The sequence below is a fragment of the Athene cunicularia genome (assembly GCF_003259725.1).
Source record: "Athene cunicularia isolate RWA chromosome Z unlocalized genomic scaffold, athCun1 chrZ_part1, whole genome shotgun sequence".
Classification (NCBI taxonomy): Eukaryota; Metazoa; Chordata; class Aves; order Strigiformes; family Strigidae; genus Athene; species Athene cunicularia.
In genome coordinates, this window is record NW_020799142.1 from 11,697,233 (window position 1) to 11,718,634 (window position 21,402).

A 21,402-nucleotide genomic window follows, 5' to 3' on the forward strand; every position below is an offset into this window, starting at 1 on the left:
CCACTCTCAGTCAGAGTTAACTTAGTGGTGCAGGTGTGCTATGTGTCTTGGTTTAGCTCCTAAACTTACCCTTGCAGGCCCATGAGTGCAGCCATTCTTTCCTTCTGGGCTGCTACCTAATGGCAAGGTCATCCAGGAGGACAGACCCATTTTGACATGTGGTATTTCCTTTTCCCACAAGTCACTCCAACACATTTTTCCCTAAACTTCTGAAATCCGCTTTTTGATTTGATTTGCATTAGCTACTGTGTTTGCTGAACACCAAATGGCTCCAGATCAGTTTGCTTTGACAAACTGGAAATGAATGACTGTTCACTAGCAAGCAACCTTCAAAGCTCCTCATCCTTTATACCTTCTTCTCCTTCTCTTTCTAAAATATCTTGTTTTCATTCTTCACTTCCACTACCAAGTATTTCAGTTGCTATTGTGATTTTTACTTTGGTGAGCAGTAGACAAAACTTTTTTTTTTTTTTTCCTTCAAGATTACACCCTTCCTGAAGAAAAATAGGTGTAAATGCCTACCTGAAACTTTATTTGGAATTGAATGCCTTGAGTACATCAGTTATCACATACTGGAGGCAAATGTCAGACACTCTCAGATTTTTTTAAACTGAAGCCATTTGATGAAATCCATGTGAATTTGGCATGTTTTTCCTATTCATGTATTTTTTTCTTCAGAAAGTATAGTATTTTACTGAACATAGAATCACAGAATCATTCAGGTTGGAAAAGACCCTTGGGATCATTGAGTCCAACCATCAGCCCGACTCTACAAAGTTCTCCCCTACACCACATCCCCCAGCATCTCGCCTAAACAGTTTCACAGAACTTCATTCTCACAACTTCAGAAACATCTTTCCTTCAAAACTCCCTCCATTTCCAAATTTTTCATATCCACTAATGAAAAACCCTTTTCCCTCAAATTGTTCCTCCTTTCATGTAAGCCACACCCATTAACAAATCCATAAGCATAAAAAGCACTTGCAGCATGCCATTGAACAGATTGGAACCTAGGGTCTGTCACAAAAAGAGTGGAATAACTTAAAAATTTTTAAAAAATATTCTTTCCAAAGCCTGCCATGAGTCCTGCACTTTTATACCAGAAGGTGAGGACCTTTGCTGATTGTAACAATCTTCCATTAGAGTCACAGAAGAATGTAACTGCTCTCCTTCAAGTCCACAAAGCCAAGGAAATGTTATTTTTCATTACATTGGAAAGGGATAAATACCTATAAAACAAATGGGATTATTATTTTTTCTCCTGAGGGCTGTAGAGATTAAGTATTATGAAGGAAAAATTTTCTTCACAGCACATCCATGAAAACTGAACTGATGAGAAAAAGTCACACTTTTCTGTTAAAAAACATGATTTAGTCAAACCTATGGTGCAAATATCTCATTTATTTTTTAAATTCTTTTTTAAAGGGACCAGTGCTTTGATAACACATGAATGTTGTGGTTTTGAAAAAAATAGTTCAATTTTTTCTTTGAAATTACTTCCTTTCAAAAGTTTGTTTCAGATTGTGCAAAAGGAAGTTAGAAATCAAATGTTTCTCAATGTTGCTAAACTGAATTTTGATCTATAACTTTTTTTTTTCCAGAAGTTTAATTCTTTAAGCTAGCTTCTGTTCAGATTTGGCATAATAATAAATCTTGCAGTTGTGGGGTTTCTGTGATCATAAATAACAGTTTCTAGGCAACATCAGAGGGAAAAAAAAGCTGGTTTCCCCACCAGGTCCACTGAGAGGAAGTATTTTCCTAAAGACAATCAATTTTTAAATTGACCAGCTCCATATACAATCAAAAGACAAAATGCAATTGTATTTAGCAGTGAGAAGGATGTGGGTTTTTTTCAATGGGAAGCAGATGTAACCCTACTGTACTGGTAGCTGTCTGTACAAATCATGAGGAAACAGCCCACATCTGCATTTGCCTTGTTCATGCCACAGGGGATCATCATCATTACTGTGAAGATAACTGAAAAAAAGTGAAAGCTTTCTGCTGAGATTCTAAGAGAATTCATGCAATATGGAAATTTACTGGGTGAAGAAATAAAAACATGTATTTTCATTCCCTCTAATCACTTTAACAATTAACATCTTTTGGGGCTTTTTGCTTCTTCTTTCCCCTCCTTTTCTTTTAAGCCTTAATCATAGGATGGAACAATGTCTCATGAGGGATGAATCTGTGCCAATCAGAAGACAAAGTTTATATGAAATTTTGGGACCCTTGGAGGTCTTTAAAACATTTTGTGTGAGGGGTGCTTCTGGTTGTCCCATGAGGTTCATGCGCTTTGGCAGAGCTCAGATTCACCTGCGCACCAAGGATTCTCTGTCCACTGGGTCTGTGAAGAAATGACCATGCCAGGCAGGACCTAGTTGTGCAGCTGGAGGTCGACCCAAGGCTCTGGGGAGCCTCCTGCTCCCCAGTGTTGTTAGAGCCTTCCTTTGCCTAAAGCATGTCCCTGCTTCTGTCATTGTCAGTGGATCTGACACACTGCATGAATCCCTTCCTGCTGTGACAGGTCCTTTCCTCTGCCCACCTTTTTGGGATCAGCTAGATACATCTGTCTTTGGAGAAGGCTTTCTTCTTCTGAAAGCTAGTTCTCCCCATCAGTGAGCTATCCCATGCTCTTTGCTACAAACAAGTGCTTTCAGTCTCGGCTTTTGTGGGCATCCTCTTCATAGTGTGTCCTCTCCTCTGGTGCCTGTGTTGTCACACAAAGGAGCCTACTTCAGGCTCCAGTATTTTCTGTCCTTTCTAAGGAGGTGTGCTGAAGTTATCAGGGGTCTCTTGGGTTTTCATCAGCACATGTGCCTCAAAGTGGAGCACAGATCTGGAGACCTCTCCCTGTGACTGAAGGTAGCAGGTCTCTTGGGGAAAGGAGAGAGATTGCTGGAGCTGTATGACAGATCTGCATGTCCAGTGTTGCCTTAGCCCTGGGAGCCTGCCAGAAACTCAGAAACAGCTGTGCCATGACTCACCTGCATGATGTTCCTGCCCCATGGGGAAGTATCCCAAGAGCATGGGCGTAGGCACATGTGTTGCTCTGGGTTCAGGTTGTCCCAGTACTAGGACCAGATTGTGAGGGAAATGGACAGATTCCAACATCAAGCAATTACTATTTTCTATTCCTAGTTTAGAAGGACTTACTGCTCTAAAACTACACCAGTATTCCGTATTTCACTTGCTGTACTTGTTCTGTGGAAATAAGCAACCTGAAAGTAAGAAACCAGGTTGCATCCTGAACTTATAGGTACTTTGGCTGAAAATACAGGAGTGTGAATAACAACAGGAGACTTTCCTTTCAGTCCCACAGACACCGACTGTCATACCTCAGGAACCAGACTCAGCCACCAGCACCTCCATTGCTGTCTACTGGGCTGTGAATGATGGGGATGCCATAGACTGCTTCCAGGTCTACTGTATGGAGGACCCACAAGCTAGCAAAGATGCAGTAGGTGTGTAAGGTCTTGCCTTCATGACAGCAGGAGTCCTTTCTGCTTTGGTCTGGGTTCAACAGAGGGGAGGCCAAGCTGCAGGGGAAGGCCCAGGATGCAGAGAGAAGAGGGGCTGTGAAGACATCATGTGTATGAGTAAGAATGGTTATTGGTGGAAGACAGCATGAGGTAGATGCCATTCCTTCTCCTCCCCTTAGTCCCCCAAAATGCAAGATAAATACCATGGTTTGTAAAGTGCAGAGCAGTTGTTTGCCTGAGGTGCCCTTTTATGAAATGGCCTGACCTTCAAGAGAGGATGTGTCCATGCTGCCCCATGGGTACTCATGGAGACTGCAGATAGAGCTCCCAAAGGTACAGGCTTCATTATTAGGCTATTAGGGACCTACATGTACTTTGGAATTGTGTCCTAATTAAAAAAAAAAAAAAAAAAGGGAAAAGATAATCAGTATTTCCACATGTAGACAAAGATTTTTTTCAGAATGACATTAAAATATTTCAAATGTTAAATGTGAAATTGAGAAAAGGGGACTGAAATGCTCATTCATTAAAAAGCTCAGGCTGATCGTAAAGTCACTCTAAGTGACTGGACTCTGCACAAATCCATGTGTGCATGTTTGTATGTGCATGAGTGTGTCTACGTTTGTGGATGCTCAAGGATGCTAAGGGCTTATAATAATAGCTAATTTATAGCTAAGGGCTATAATGTCCATTATGATAAATTGTTATGTTATAAATCAGGGTTGATAACTGCTGTTTCTATGTCCCAAACTTTCAGTTTAGTTCTCAGTAGGACTGAGGGCCATAATGTCCCCTTGCCATTGATGGGATTTGAGTGTGCTCAACTCAAGGGCACATCGGAAACTTTCTGTCAAAACTGAGTTGGAGTAAAATATGGAGATCTTGGCTAGTAACACTTTCTGGATTTTTTTTTTTTTTAATTGACTGGTTTTTAGGTGTTAACTGAGAGGTGCAAAAGTAGGCCCTACCAGTGCAACACTTGAGTATGATGTCCCGTGTGTGTGTGTGTTCCTCCTAGCTTTGGTGGAAGAGTACAGAGTTACGGTGAAGGAGAGCCACTGCATTTTGGAGGACCTGGAGCCAGATCGCTGCTACAGTGTATGGGTCATGGCTGTGAATGGCACAGGCTGTAGCTTACCCAGTGAAAAAGCCATTTTTAAAACGGGTATGTACATATTTCGGCCTTTGATTATTATTTTGGCATTTGACTACTATAAGCTTCAGGTCCTTAGACCAATTTTAGTCCAAAGTGTTACTGAAACAGAAGAAACTGCTTCATTTAGCCCACCTGGCAAATAGGAGGCAACTCATGGTCATTTCCCTTTTTGCTAAGAGATAGCAGCATAATTGCTCCTGTGAAGAAACTGAAGGCACTTAGATTTGAAGCCGTTTCCAGTCTCAGGCCTCATAACACTGGGGCAGCACCTTAAGAATTTCTCTTCTGATTGTACTGCAGTGTTCCAGGGAAGCTCTGGGAACGTCACCTGGCTGCTTTCTGCTGCTGCTGCTTTACTGTAGAAAATGGAGACAACTGCTGCATTTTTTGCCTCTCTGCCATCATCCCAAATACACCTATGTTGCATTGATTTAAATTATTAACTTTTCAAAGAAAGGCAGGCTTTACCAAGGTTGCATGCTGCACCTAGCTCAGTGGGACACAAATCTCAGGTGTAACTGAGAGGCTCTGCTGCTGTTTAAGTTGTATAAATTAAAATGAGAAATTAGATTAGTATTGTTTATGAGCTTCACTTGACTGATTAATATTTCTGAGTGTTAATTTCTTTAACTATTTGTATTGACAAAACTATTGCTTCTTGATTTACAAGCAAGGTAAAGCATCATGTGTTTGAGGCCTTCTTGCCAGACAATTTTTTCAGCACTACAGGATAAAAACAATCATTTTGTTCTTGCAGTCACAAAATACAGATAAGGGTATTTAACAATTTTGTAGTGAAATTACTTTGTACAGCACTGAGTGTATTGTTGAAATTACTTGGCAGCAACCGCAGCTTCAAGCCTTTTTGTTTAATCCGCTAGACTTCAAATTTGTTAATAATTCTCCCTGATATTCAATTTGCTATTCATATTTTTAGCAAAGATTATTTTCCAGAGAATTCAAAGTAGAAATTCAAATTTTATGGCCTCAACAATGTAATTGTGAACATGGTGCAGAGTTCTGTGAAATGATAAAATAATGAATTATTACTAGGTAATAAGTCTAAAAGATAATAAATAAAAATTTTGAAAGGGGTTCTCACCCCTCTGAAGCTGTCATTTTTAAGAACTGTCTTTGCCTTTTCACATCAGGCTCACCATTCTTTTTCCCAAAACTGAAGCCTTCTCAGTAAGTTAATTCCTTGAGTCTTTGATGCCTTCCTTTGGCCCGTTTCTTTAAGAAAAAATCAACTAGATCAAATAAGAGCTCATTAAACACCCTCCCTGAAGCTGAGGTGAGCTCCCTCTGGAGTGCATTGAGCCCCAGAAGGACTTAGGGGGGGCACTGCTGAGCACCAACCGATGCAAAACCTCTGCATCTCCTTAACACCAAAGACAGAAAGATGAGTACCAGTAATGAAAACCAGTTCTTCAGTGTGAGTCTGGCTACCTTGATATAGAGTTACTTTGATTTTTTTGAGTAGCCCAATAAACTCAGAAGCAATAATTCAGAGTTTATTTTTAGTAATTTAGATTAAAAGCTGGCACATACAAGAAAATAATTCGTTGGTATATGCGGTTATGGGAACATACACATTAATAGTGGATCAAAGATGTGCCTCTTCCAGGTGTTGGGATTCCTTACAAGGTTTCTCTGTTGGGATTGCACTGATGGAGGTGGCAGTGGTCCGGGGGAGTTTTGGGGAATGCAGGCAGATGCTGCTGCAGCATCCCTCCAGCTCCTCCACCTCCCAAGCTCACAGCATGTCCTCCCCTTTCCCTGGGGAACATGCTGTTTCCAGGCATATTTTCTGTGAGGGACTGATGCTGAAGGCAGCAAATATTCCTCTACCCCAACTCCTCTCTGTCTGTCTCAGATTGTTCTCTGGATGAAGGCTCTTTGCAATACTAAGGACATAAGAGTGAATGCACCTTCTTCTGTTGTTCAAAACCTATGTGATTCTTACTGTGTATCTCAGGGACAGAGTAAGAGCTTACCCTTTTTAGCTCTTTGCCTCTTATAAGATGACTTATATGAGTGCTGGAATATGGCAAGGAAATCAGATCTATATTCTAACTGCAGTTAATTTGTTAAAAAATATCAGAAGCAGAGTAACAACTTTTTCTGCTATGCTCACTTCATCTACTCTTTAGACAGACAGTTAAAAAAGGCTTGATGTCTTGTGACATATTGTTTACACATATGTAAATGTGGGTATGTGTGTCAGTTGCTGAATGCAGATATTAGGGGATTTAGCTATTAATTTTTCATTCTTAAACCAGACAATAATCAAATATGTGAGAAGAGAATTAAGGGATTATTGCTAAGGAAGCTACACAGATAGATTACCACAAGAGAATCTTGTGGTAATCCCACAGATTCATTGTTCTGCTGAATTCCTAGATTAAATGTTCCTATAGTAAAACATCAAGTACATCTTAACCTAAACTTCTAACCTCCTGATTTTCACTAAACCAGGACATCAAAATGTGCTTCTGGGTGTTTTTCCTTTTCTACTGATAACAAATTATTTTTCTTACAAAATGGAATGCATCTGGAATGCTGTAGTTGTAGTTCCATAAGATTATCTTGTCACAAAATTGTCTAATTTGTACTTTTGCCTTAAGCCTCCTGTTTGGAACCTGATCTCTTTAAAAGCAAAATAACTTTCTATGACCTTTTTGTAATTAATAACCTTTCTCTTGAGCATTCGTATTAAGACTGTTTATATGAGTTTCAACAAGAGGTTGTAAAGTTCATTTATGTTGCTGTTCCCTGAAAAGGAAAAGTGCAAGTGAATACAACTAACCCATTTTCAGCCTACAATGTGGATATGCAATTTCACACAATAGCTTTTGATTACTTGCATTCAGTGCCCTATTTTACATTCCATTTTCTGCCTTGCAGTTGGGCCTCTAGTTCTTGAACTGAGGCTCTAAATAAGAGAAATTACAGGTCCAAATTCTAGCATTGCAAAAATAACCAGGACATAATTAATCAGAAAGTCAGCATCTCTGTAAGTTTTGCAGCAGCACATTTGTTTCCAACGCAGTTCATGCAGGGACTTCTGAGGACAGGATTGAGGTGATGCAGGGAGAGCTGTAGACAGTACTGCCTTCATGCTCTGTTCCTTGAAGATTGGCAGAAATTAGGAAAATGTGCTTGAGGAAGGGTGTAAAAATCTTGTAACGGGTGTTCTAAGGATGTGCAGAAATGCATAAATATTCACAGTGACTTTCCCAGTGTGGATTTTTTTCCCCATAAGGTAGCCCTCTGCCAGTGAAACACAAAGAAGCAAAAGATCACTGCTGAATGGGTGAAAACTATCTATCCTGTGGGTTTTAGGGGGAATGACTTTTCCTTTCCCTCGCAAGCATTCCCCTCCAGCCTCTGGTGTCGTCCTCATATGGCTAACGTGTCCCTGTGTCCCCAGCACCTGCTGTACCCACCATCAAGGCCGAGGACTGCACAGTCTGTTGGGACACAGCCACTGTTCGCTGGCGCACCGGCTCAGTGTCAGCAGAGTCCTTCACCCTGGAGTACTGCCGACAGCACTCGCCAGAAGGAGAGGGTCTCAGGTCAGTGCCACAGTTGCAAGCACTGCTCGATTGGATTAGGGCAGCTGCTAATGAGCATCCTCCAGACCGCGGGTCATTATGCAGGAGGTTATTCTGCTTTCAACCATGCAAGGAAGAAATCTGCTTCTGCGTGCTGAGGAATCTACAGGATAGAAACCAATCTATGAGATTAGGCTGAGGCATAAAAGTACATCCTTTTTATTCTGCTTAACCAGGCAACCCCTTTCATTTGGGGCAGGGGAGGGAAACTGGGCTCCATGGGAAAGAGTGGGATGGAGAAGCCTGACCCAGTTTATGGTGTACGAGATAGGAGTCAGCTTGAGGCATAGTGGGGGTGACACGGGTGTCGCAGTAATACTGGTGACCCATCTGCGCTGTCTGAATGTGTGGGCAGATGCCTCCCAAAGCACAGCTGAGCTCAGCACTGCCCAGCTGTGCAGGCATGCCACAGGCATCAAAAAACAACACAAAGAGAAGCTTTGGAATTGAGGGTGGTGTCTGCTTATGCCAGACCCTCTCTGGTTTCCCCTACCCTAATTCTGTGTTTTGTAGAGGAGAGGGCAAGGAGAGACATAGGCACTACTGAGCCGTGAAACAATGCACTGTGTCGAAATGCAGAGAAAATTATGTGGTGCTCTGTATGTCCTTGGAGCTTGGACATTTTTTTGTTTGTTTTTCAAAAACAATGAGAACAATATTCAAGCAGAAGTCTGAGAAACTTTGGGAGATGGTGGGGTGGCTTGCCATACAGGAACCTGTGGAAGATCTTCAACGCAGCTGAGTTTATCTTTTTCACCTCCTGGGGAGCCTGATTAGGGTCTTTGCCCGGGTGGGCTAGTTCACACGGACTTTATGGAGATGTGGCAGAGAGGGAAGAGCTCCGCCCCCTGCAGTCAATATTAGTTAAGTGGACTAAAGTGTTCACAGGTTTCTAGTAGACAAGTATGACATGCCTTCCTCCTTACAAAAGTAGGCTAAAAATTGAAATAAAAATCTTTGGCAGCATTGGGAGACCTTTTCTTCATGCAGTAACAACATGCTGCATTAATGCAATCAGGGAGAGGTCTTGCCCAGTTCTCCTGCCTCTCAGAGGACAGCCATGACCTGCGCTGTTCCACACATATTTCATGAGGCCATCAGGTCCCTGTCAACCTGCCAAAGTTGCTGTTAGTCAGGGATGATGTTGCTACTCCCAAAACCTGTGCTGTGTGTTTGCCCTCGAGTTTCTTTGCTGTTAACTGGAATTGCCTCTTTTTCGTAAAACCGAACAAGAAAGTATGCCTGTTTCTGCAATCCGTGAGCGAGGTGTCAATAACAGCAAGTAGTTTGCTTGTGTGGTGGTAGCTGTGGCAAAGAGCTGCAAGAACTGACCCATTCCCTTTCTCGTGGGAGAGAAAACTAACGTTTATAATTATACTGAGTCACATTTGACTTTTTGGCCTCCCTGTGGGTAAAAGCTGACCTTTCACTGTGACAAGTGTGAAAAATTCCAACAGGACAAAACCATGAATTTTCTCAGAATCGCTGTAGTTTAAATTTCTGTATTTGTAGAAGGATTCTGACCTCTTTTTACAGTGTCAAACACCATCTTTTACCACTTATTTTCCCTCAAAGCAATGCTTCTCTTTCTTTTTCCAATAGCAAGCCCCTGAGATTTAACCTGGAAAGCTTCCATAATGGCACAATATATTTCAGTGATGAAGAATTTTTTTTTAAGATTTCTATTTCATTTTTTGCATAAATCCAAGGAAAGCAGAGCCCTTTGGTAGATGGGTTTGCACCCCAAGATGCAAGTTAGGATTAGAAATCAATTTCTTTTGTAGCTGTTATTGTGAGAAGCTGCCTTCTGGAAGTACCTGTAGGGAGCTTAGAGTTCCTATGTCAAGCACCTATATCAGGTGGAATAAAACTGTGTCTTTATGCAAACCTAGCATTTGGGCCTAGAAATGCTGTAGTTTCTTCTGGTTGCTTTCCTCAAAAGCTTGGAGTTTGTCCTCTGCAGATTTTCTGAGCACCACTCATCTTGGGGATAGGCCAAACGTGGAGCCCTTTAACAGACATCCTGTGCCTCTCATGCTTGCAGCAGGCCTGTAGCTGAGTGATTTCCCAGTGTCTGGGTGGGAGTTCAAACATAACCCTGGGCAGTTAATACAGCTGCTGCTTGGGGGCACAGCATGAAAGCAGAGGTTGGGGAAAAACATCCAAGGGAAGTCCAGGAGAAAGAGGCATGGTCCCATCCCACAAGGCTGCTTTCACAGATGTCATTCTGGGAGTTCACCCAAGGCAAAGGACACCACCAAGGGAGCAGGCAGGGAGAAATACCCTCACTGAACAGCTAGAAATGAGCATGGATGTTGCTCCTGGTCTGGGCCATCCCTCTGTAGCTTTCAGAGTGTCACAGAATTTCACATGATGGTTGAAGTTGGAAGGAACCTTTGGAGATCACCTGGTCCAGCACCCCTGCTCCAGCAGGACCACCTCATGCCAGTTGCCCAGGTGGCTTTTTAATATCTCCAGAGAAGTCCTTGGAGCAGTCCTGGAGCAATCCCAGCTCCCCAGGGAGAGCATTTGAAGTACACCTGGAACAAAATCCTCATTAAAATTTTCCTTCTAAATATTGTAAAAAGAATCTGGATTCTCTCTTCTTGCCAGCTTGCCACCTGTGGGATGTGGTTTCATATAAAACCATCTTAAATCTTCTGCAACAATGACTCCCCAGCCTGATGCTGTGGTTTTAAAGCTCCTTCCCAGGTTGATTCTTTTTCCAGAACCTTTATGCAGCTTTGAAATGTTTCTTTGAGTTTCCAGAGCTCTGCTATTTTCTTGCTGTTCAGTCTTTTTGTGTTGAGAAGTCAATGGAGCTGTGGGTGGAAGATTGAAAACTGTGAGAAATGTAGTCCAGGGATTAGGTGTGTGGGCTGTTCAGATGGAAACCATGTATCATATCATGAGAAATCTGTAAGACTCAGGGAGGCAGAAATTAGTACAGTATGTGGTACATTCGTAAAAGTGGAAGTGACTGTCATCCTTTCCACCAATGTGAGACCATCACTGCTAGCAACTGAAATTTTCCATCTACTTATAGAGCAGGTCTAATGCCAGAAAAAGGAGAGCAAGCGGCCCTCCTGTTGTATTGCCTGCATGACTGTCCTTCCTCCTCTCTAGCTGTGCTGGACTTGCCATCTCAGAGGTAAGTGAGGACCATTGTAGGTGGTGCTTTGGTGGTCTAACCCCAAAACAGCCAGAGCTCAAACAGAAAGGAGGAAAGGAAGCATGCAGCACAGCTGGGAGCAAACTCAGAGCTATTTGTTCTTTATTTTAGCTTTTTTCTGCTCATGGTGCACACCTTCTGTGTGCTTCTACATGTATCTTGAGAAGCTTGCATACTTTCAGCTCTAACTCCACATCGGTGGTACCAGCACAGGTCTGGAGGTGCTGTTTCAGTGAGATCTTGGGGGTGGAAATGACAGTTACAGCACAGAGGGCGTTGTGAATCACTGCAAGGCATATCATTTGCTGGGTTCATGCAATATTAAAAAATACCTTCTAGACGTTGTCTCCTTGAAATAAATGAGGATGTTGATGAGAGAAACATGCATCAAAACACAACATCAGATTTCCCTAAAACCAGGGGAATCACAAATTTAACAGACAACTGCTACTATAATATTCCTTGGCAATTTAAAGGTGAAGAAACATGGAAGGATGTAAATCCTTTCCGTACTGCTTTGAATAGCATGTACCTGGAATTTGGAGACTGGATTTTGAGACTTAACATTCTTCTTATGAAGAAAGGGATTAAGAGGCGATACTTAAAATATTTAACTTCAAATGTTTCTTGAATTTCTATGCACTGAATTTTGTATCATGATACCAAGACATTGTGAGACAGTGCAAATATAGATAACATAAAGGACAGGATGCCTCATACTTTGATAATAACGTTATTACATTTCCAATCATCTATAAAGTGAGCACGTGTATTTAAAGTAGAAAACAGCTGACATTAGAAAAGTTGTAGGTGGATTTCTCTTTCTTTCATGACCAAAATTATACAGTTCAATACTTAGGGTGAGCTTAAGGAAGTTCTAGCTACAATGATTGTTACAGGAACTCAGAAATTAAACTGGCTTCCCTCAAAACAGTTGGGATGCATTTTCCCTTCCCTTCTCCTGTGCATGACCTGTATGCTGTAAGCCAAAGAGTAATCAGACCTTCTCCTCATCCTTGCTTTTTTATCACTGATTGCATGGTCAACCTGAAGTACAACAAACTGCAGTGACTGCTGGGGAGCCCTCAGTATTCACTTTCCCCCTTCACTCCAGACAGAAGGAGAGCAAATAGCGACTATTTCTTCTTTGCACACAGCCTCTTGTGAGCTTGGACCTGGCTCAGTGTTGCAAATGAAATTCCTTCTTGTTGGCATATTCTGTTTCATTAATTGGCAGCTGGTTTTTAAGCCTTAATCGTAGCTAAAATTGATTATTCTTATTCTTAGGAAGCTTAAAGCTAGCTAAAATAGATTATCAAGCAGAAAATGCTATGTAAAAATCTGATCACTGTTTTACTGACCAGATCCTCTTAAAGTCCAGAATTTTGTGTCTCACTATTAACAACTGAAAAGAGGCATACTATTGCTTTCAGATTTAAGCATGTAACCAAATTCTAATTTGGAGAATTTCAAGTCTGAAAGAGACCCAAGTCTGAACTTTGATGGCTCACCCTATTCTGCAATTGGCTAGAACCCAATTGGATTCCAGACCCCAGAATACAAATGCTCCAGGTCTACTCATTGCACCAGAATGTATCTGTGTACTTGGATTTAGAAATAATTTTGTGTTTTATTAATTGGTTAAATTGCACTTACTGAAAAAGATCCCCTAATTTCATTGGAAGGCTACTGACTTACATGGCATTTTCCAGAAGACAGTAGTAGAAGGAGCCGTGTAGAAGGCATCACTATGCTTAAGATACATTGATCTACATGTTGCCACAAACAGCTTCCAACAAATATCTTGCCATATCCTCCCTTCATGTCACTTGTAACTATTTGCTCAAAAGTTTCTGGTGATCTGTGCTTCAGATTCACATCAAAGATGTCAGGATGGTGCTTTTAAGGAAGGGGTTGGATGAGACTTGTTTAGGAAGCACAAATTTCGTCAGAGCTTAGGTGCCCACTTCTTTTCCTCTGCCTCTGCTTCCATCCCAGTTTTCCTTTCTGTTACTTTCTTATTTGCCTCCTTGCCCAGTTCCCACCTTGTATTTTATTTTGACTCATCTTTCCCTTTTTTCTTGTCCCCTGTACTCAGATGACCCTTTCCCTCTTTCAAGTCTAAAGATCTCAGGTTCTCATCACGCAACTCATCAGCTTGCACCTCTCCCCTGAACCTTTCAGTAAGAACCAACCAGCCTGCCAAACTCCCAGTGCCTTGCTGAAGTGCTCTTGTGCTTGAGGCTTTGGTTACTCATGGCCGTGAAGCAAACCATGCCATTGCTACCATGTTTGGGCAGCTCACTTCTGTTTACTGCATTAGTTCCAGGATTAATGTGAGACATTCCCCAACGGTGGCATGATCACACAAGAACCCCAAACTCTTTGAAATTTTTTCAAACTGAAAAAATGGATCACAGGAACACCCAGTGCTTTTTCTCAGTGCTTTCAATCACTTCTAATGACAGCTGTCAGTTCAAAATACCTGTTACAGAGTAATAAAAAAACAGATGCACCAGTCTCTCCCCAGGATGCCATCCACCGCTCTATGTGGTGTTAGCAGGAATTTGGTGTATATAGGGCTGTGGGATTTTACCTTTATGTGATAAATGCAGCAGAGGCAGGCATGTGAAAAGTCCTGATGGATGAACACTGATTATTCTTCAGATTCTACTGCTCTCTGGTGGGACATATGTGGAAAAACAGTCAATACAAATGAATAACGATCTGACCTGACTGCCGGCTTGCCTGCCTTACCTCCTCTGGAGTCACAGTAATAATGCTGAAAGAAGTGATTTGTTTAATCTAGCTTCCCATAGAGACATATCTTGCAGGAGGGAGACCACCCTGGGCTTCACTCTCAAACCTGAGGTAGAAGGGAAAGTGCCTTGCACACTTTCCAAAGGCATATGTCTCTTGTTTGTGAATTCAGATACTTGCCTTGCAGATTCCTATAAGCATTTCTGGAAGGAAATTTTCTACTTTATACAGATAAACAGTACTTATCTGCAGGCATACAATGTAGTGGATATATACTGTCTGGCTTTGCTGTTATCATAGAAGTCAAAAATGAAGAAAATCAGGATCCCATGTATGAGAATTTGTTAAGCCAAACTTTCATACTCCTGACAATACAGAAAATAAAATTGACATCTTTCTAGCCATCTAAACTACTTTCACTGGCACTTCAAAGTGCCTGTGAAGCAGATTCAGTGGGTGCTGACTCTCACTTTCCAGAAGTGTGTCAAGACATCAGAAGCTGAAGATGTGAGGGCTGGAGCTTTTCAGGCACCACAGAGGGGAGATTTAGTCAAAGCAGGGCCCTGTGCAGCCCTGTGCAAAGGCAGTTCCCCTGCTGCTGCCTCTTGCAAAACCAGTCTGTTAGAGTGCACAGCACCATGCCAGAGACAGTACCAATACTTTGTTGATGAACAATTTGTGAGTAATAAGAAGTGCATAGTTTCTGTGCATCTCAGGTAAGGGTATCCATTCTTTTGGATCTGGAACATGTGCTCAGACAGTGCAAACACAAGTGTATTCACTGTCATGCAACTGAACTAACTAAAAGGTGTTCTTTTCTTCAGAAGCTTGTTCATTTTGTAAAGCAGACTTCTCACAGGAGGCAGATCAGAGTTTGATTCTGCCTGTCAGCTTGAGTTCGGTGCCCAGGAAGCTGATGTAGCAGCTCATCCTGAGTACCATCACATAGCACATGGGGTACAACCAGATGCTCAGGCCCAGTCAGTGGGTTTATGAAAGTCAGGTCCTGCTTGACAAACCTGATCTCCTTCTATGACAGGGCAACCTGCTTATTGGATGAGGGAAAGGCTGTGGATGTTGTCTACTTTGACTTTAGCAAGGCCTTTGACACCATTTCCCACAGCATTCTCCTGGCGAAACTGGCTGCTCCTGCCTTGGATGGGCACACGCTTTGCTGGGTAAAAAACTGTCTGGATGGCCGGGCCCAAAGAGTTGTGGTGAATGGAGTTAAATCCAGTTGGTGGCCGGTCACGAGTGGTGTCCCTCAGGGCTCGGTTTTGGGGCCACTCCTGTTGAACATCTTCACTGATGATCTAGACGAGGGGATCGAGTGCACCCTCAGTCCGTTTGCAGATGACCCCAGTTGGGTGGGAGTGTTGATCTGCTCGAGGGTGGGGAGGCTCTGCAGAGAGACCTGGACAGGCTGGAGCCATGGGCTGAGGCCAACTGCAGGAGTTTCACTAAGGGCAAATGCTGGGGGCTGCCCTTGGGCCACAACAACCCCCAGCAGCGCTACAGGCTTGGGGAGGAGTGGCTGGAGAGCTGCCAATCAGAGAGGGACCTGGGGATGTTGATTGACAGCCGACTGAACAGGAGCCAGCAGTGTGCCCAGGGGGCCAAGAAGGCCAATGGCATCCTGGCTTGTGTCAGCAATAGCGTGGCCAGCAGGGACAGGGAAGGGATCTGACCCCTGTACTCGGCACTGGTGAGGCCGCACCTCGATTCCTGTGTTCAGTTTTGGGCCCCTCACTACAAAAAGGACATTGAATGACTCGAGCGTGTCCAGAGAAGGGCAACGGAGCTGGTGCAGGGTCTGGAGCACAGGTCGTACGGGGAGCGGCTGAGGGAACTGGGGGTGTTTAGTCTGGAGAAGAGGAGGCTGAGGGGAGACCTCATCGCCCTCTACAGCTCCCTGAAAGGAGGGTGCAGAGAGCTGGGGATGAGTCTCTTTAACCAAGTAACAGGCAATAGGACAAGAGGGAATGGCCTCAAGTTGTGCCAGGGAAGGTTTAGACTGGATATTAGGAAGCATTTCTTTACAGAACTGGTTGTTGGGTGTTGGAATGGGCTGCCCAGGGAGGTGGTGGAGTCCCCATCCCTGGAGGTGTTCAAGAGTAGGGTTGACATAACGCTGAGTGATATGGTATAGTTGGGAACTGTCAGTGTTAGGTCAATGGTTAGACTAGATGGTCTTCAAGGTCTTTTCCAACCTAGATGATTCTGTGATTCTATGCTGCTTGAATTTTATGTGATGACTTGTGTTGCAAAATGAACATAAAGCGACCATTATGCTAAATGACTGCACTGAGTGGGAAGGTGGTACAGGAACAAAGACCTGAAAATTTGTCAGGCAAAGTAAAGGAGGATCCTTCAAGTAAAATGCTGAAGCTCCCACATAACCCAATTATTTGTGAAAACTGTTTGTCTTTCCAACTTGAAGTTTCTCTGTGATGCCTGTTGTTTCAGTAGTCAACAATACTGTTAGGTGGCTTAGCTGTTTGCATAAATTACTCTTTCCTGGTTTATATATTTGCATGCATTTTCATCTATGAAAATCTTCAAAATTTGCAGAACTTTTGCTGGTATAAAGAGACCTGAACTGAAAGTATCCCTGGAGCCCAATGTGAACTATTTCTTCTACTTGAGGGCTGTCAACCCATTTGGGACAAGTGAACAAAGTGAAGCAGCTCTCATCTCAACTAAAGGTAGATAGCCATTTTCTAATATCAACAATGGAGTGGAGGGGCAAAGCAGCCGAAGGTCATTTTCCTCAGGAAATCATACTTGAACTTTCCAATACAGGAGTTGCGCAAGTTATTGAGATAAAAGGGACAGTATTTTATCTGTTTAAAATTAGCACAATCAGGGACCACTTCACTTGAAGTTTGTATAGTTATGTCAATGTAAAACTAATGTGACCTCAGAAACAAAAACATTTAATTCTGTCAGAGAGATTAAATGATTTAATATTCTTCAGGGTTCTCTATTTGCTTGAGTTTGAGAGCACATTCTGATAAAATATGCCATGACCTTAAAAAAACCCCTTACAGTTAAAATCTCACGGACTTTGGGTTTGAGGAATGAGGAAACATGCAGAGCAGTTTTGAAATAAAATGGATGATTTAAACTTTAAGCTTTCCAGATAAATAGCGTTAAATAATGTATGGTTCTTCCAAACCAGCCTCAAAATTCAAATTTGTTATTTTGAAAAAGCTATTGATTGAAAATTATTCAATGTTCTTAAATACTGAAGATTTTTTTATCACCTAGCTCCATTTCTGAATATTAGACTTCCATCCCAAATGGACATAACTTGGAAAATGCCTTGCATTTGCATCCAATTTCTGTCACTCCTACCTACCAGCAGATACAACCCTATCCAGCTAACATGGCAATAATTGTTGCTTAATATATTATGATTCATCTCATGTTAACATTGCCAGCCTCTCAGAACTGGTGTTTCTTTACGAATTGTATCAGGAACTCAATTTCACTTGCTGAGCAACACAGCCCATCCTGCTTTGCAAATCTCCTCCAATGCAATGGTGATCTGCCTTCCCGAGAAAACCAAATTCACTGGGTGAGTAGCAGCATGACAAGCATGACCACTCTGAGGGGTTCAGGATGGGTCTCTCACTCTTATTTTGCCTATAGGTAGCTTTCACATGACACTAACTAATTTTGTAGAAGAACTGAATCATTTCAGTCATGCAGCCCCTGTACTTCGTGTGATTGACCTCCCTTTCAAGCACTGCAATGTCTCAATAAAGCCAGTAGCAGCATTGATGTAGATGCTGGACAGAGTTCAGTGACACACTGAAGAATGGCCGGAAAGCCAAAGGCAGTGGTACCTACTGAAACTGCTGGTTTTGCCTCTGTCTGTGGTCACTGCTTAATCCTTCAGAGCACTTCAGTCTCAAAGCAATTTGTTGCTGCCCTGAGAAGTCCAGATTTATGGGCTTATTTTTTAATATATTGTGACTAGAAGTGATACGTCTTCCATGCTTTGCTTCTTTACTGAGGGTATTATTTGTAACATCTTCCAAAGCATCTGTGGCTTTGGAGAATTAGGAATTGCTCCTGGTTGTACCAGAATAGATCCATCCATTGCAAACAAGATTTTTTTTTTTTTGACATATTGGTATCAGTCCCATCACAAGCACAGATTCACTTGTATAACTTGTGCCATACTGATATAACTTCTTAAAAGGTAATGAGATATTACTGGTTTAAGCACTTTGTGCTTAACACACACAAGCTGTTTGTCACGGTGTCTACTTAAAAGAGCCATAGTTTCTAGTTTGAACAAGCCTTCTAAATTTGAGGTCTATTTTTTGCCTCCAAAGTCAACTTTCCACCTTTTGCTAGTTTCATATAATTTTGTGTAAAGCTGTATTGTTTTCACTCCTTAAGATGAGTCTATCTCAGTGCAAAGATGAAATGATTCTGTGACAACATTCAAGTCTAATAAAACCCTGCAGGTAGAAGAACAGAGTGCAATCCATTAGTAATTCTAGATGCTGCTGCATGACATAACTGTAAGAAATATCACAATATGTTTGGTCTGCTACCACACTCACTTTACGGTATGCCTCTTTCACAAACAGGTTTCCTTCAGTGTTGGGTGAACTGCTGCCTGCTCGGGGATGTCATTACTGGGAAATTGTTGTCTCTGCTTGCAGAAGCTACAGGATTGGGATTTGCTATGAGGCAATATCACAAAGCAGCATCCTGGGGCTAAGTGATACCTCCTGGTGCATGTGGTGCTGTCTTACACAAACCAGGTAACGATGAGTCAGTCTCATTGCTTGGGAAGTTACTTGTACTTCATGAAAATAAAGCTGGCCAGATTCAAGAATCACAAGAGCAGAAAGGATCCATCTGCTTTCTTTCTGCAAATCTGCATAATAAGAAAAGGACAACTATAATGGGGCTTTAGACCTCCTCTTAATAAAAAAAAAATCTTGTAAAGCACCTTAAAAAATAAAATTAATCTCAAACAGACCAGTTTACCACCCTTCACCCAGACAGTGAACAATCTAATTTGCCACTGCTTTGTCATTCCAGGCTCATATCCCAAACTGCTTCACAAAATCCCAGCAGGTGTATTTATTTCCATAAATGCAGTCTTTTTAGAATCTATTTCCATCTGCAGATGTCAAGCCTCCATAGGGAATGCCTTTTGCCTTGCCCTTCACAATGATAGCCACCCACCTGCCACTGCAGCAGAACTGGACGGTGCTGCAGTAGTCTTCAGCAGGCCAGTGCCAGGCTGCTTGGAGGTTTGTAAGGCATAACCCTGTTAATGGTGCACACTCTATCTGAAGAAATGTTCTTGATCTAAACAAGTGTGCTTTTTTTTTGTATTAAGTCATATAGAGCATGAACACAACTAGCTAAATGAAACATCTGAGATGCAAAGGGTTTTGCCAAAGGCAAGCTCATGCTTAAGTCCCCACAAAGACATGTATTAAGAAAGATATAGAGCCTGCAAAAAGGAGGCTGAGGGGAGACCTTATCACTCACTACAACAACCTGGGGTTGTAGCGAGGTGGATGTGAGTCTCTTCTCCCAAGTAACAAGTGATAGGATGAGAGGAAATGGCTTCAAGTTGTGCTAGGGGTAGTTTAGATTGGATATTAAGAAAAATGTCTTCACCAAAAGGGTTGTCAAGCATTGGAACAGGCTGACCAGGAAAGTGGTTGAGTCACCATCCCTGGAGGTATTTAAAAGATGTGTAGATGTGGTGCTTAGGGACATGGTTTAGTGGTAGACTTGGCAGTGCTGGGTAAACAGTTGGGCTCAATGATGATAAAGGTTTTTTTCAGTCTAAATGGTTCTATGATTCTGTGAATATGATTACAGCAAGTCTGCTTTTATGCTGGGACTCCAAAGGGCTCATCAGCATGCTAAGCAGGCCTTTGAAGTGATGTCACATTCATTTTGTTTACGTACTAAGCAAAATGCTGTTGCCATATGATACTATGCTGTATGCAGCCACCTGTTAATAGGTAGGAATTAAGCCATAGGTTATTTCTGGTAAATCATCATGAGGAGACACACTGTGGTTTCCATTTTCCTGCAGCTTTCTTTACAGATTTCTTCACACTGGTGTGATGAGCGATGTCCATGTGACAGAACACCCAGCCAGGATTGGCATCCTGTTGGATTACAGTGGCGGCAGACTGTTATTCTTCAATGCAGAGAGAGGACTTGTGCTGTTCACCATCAGACACAAATTTACGGATGCTGCTCACCCAGCCTTTGCCCTGGAGAAGGCAGGAGCACTCACCCTGCACACCGGCATGGAGCTGCCAGAGTTTGTGAAGCACAGCTAATCCCTTGCTTCACATCTTTAGGAAGACTGATAATTACAGTGTCAGGGGATAAGGAGGAGAAAGGGGATGTCAGAGGGAGATGTCTAGTTTTCACCAATAAATGCCATGCACAAAGCTCTCCCCCACATAATCAGTAACTGTAGTTAGTGCTCAGCCACATAATCACCTTGAGCCTGGAGAGAAAATCAGCTCCTTCAGATAGAGCATGCATCTAGTGATATACACAGAAGTACTTTTGAGGGGAAAAAAAAGTTTTGTTAGATATGAACATTAAGAGGGGGGAAATGTACTTTCCCTGTGAAAATAATGTCAGTGCTAGCTGTCTTTTTAAAGTTGATGATAAGCCTGTGTATAAAATAAATGCATCTCTCACTGCAATACATGAAAGCCATCATTTCATCATTTGCCAGGACAGTTGGAGGTGAATCCAAGATGATATGTTTGAAAAATGTGGAAACATTTCAACAACTGAACCATTCTGCAGGTTAATGTCTATTGTGTTTCCCAACTCTTTTATTGAAATGCACAGATTAAGAAAACTTGAGAACTTAGAAATCATCACATTTCCAAAATAAATGAGTCCCGGACTAGTCTTCACAACAGTCATGTAAGGTTTGATTATGCAACACTTACCTACCCTGCTCACAGCATCCTAACAGACAGCTACCTGACTGTGTCAGTAAATAACTGTGCCTGTAAATAGGTACTCATGAAACACATGTATGAGGAAACTTGATAGTAGTGGTAAAAGTCTTCCCTATGTTTTTCATCCTCAATTTGTTGGCTAGATGGTTTAAGTGGTGAAGGGGACGTTGCCATCTGGGACCTTTGAGAAGAGTCAAATTGCCAGTAACCTTGCAGATCACCCCTTTTCCATCAG

The 21,402-nt window shown here is 42.2% G+C and overlaps 1 protein-coding gene across 1 annotated transcript in view; it reads left to right on the top strand.

The window, feature by feature from the left end:
* Window positions 1-20,900, top strand: part of CMYA5 (cardiomyopathy associated 5) — a 49,159-nt gene extending 28,259 nt beyond the window's left edge. Inside the window, exons 8-14 of the mRNA XM_026865980.1 lie at window positions 3,312-3,461; window positions 4,498-4,644; window positions 8,069-8,213; window positions 16,756-16,889; window positions 17,665-17,764; window positions 18,792-18,968; window positions 20,270-20,900. Coding sequence (XP_026721781.1) covers window positions 3,312-3,461; window positions 4,498-4,644; window positions 8,069-8,213; window positions 16,756-16,889; window positions 17,665-17,764; window positions 18,792-18,968; window positions 20,270-20,522 — 1,106 coding nt within the window. The 3' untranslated portion in view covers window positions 20,523-20,900. The remainder of the gene's footprint in view (window positions 1-3,311; window positions 3,462-4,497; window positions 4,645-8,068; window positions 8,214-16,755; window positions 16,890-17,664; window positions 17,765-18,791; window positions 18,969-20,269) is intronic.
* Window positions 20,901-21,402: the final 502 nt, after the last annotated feature.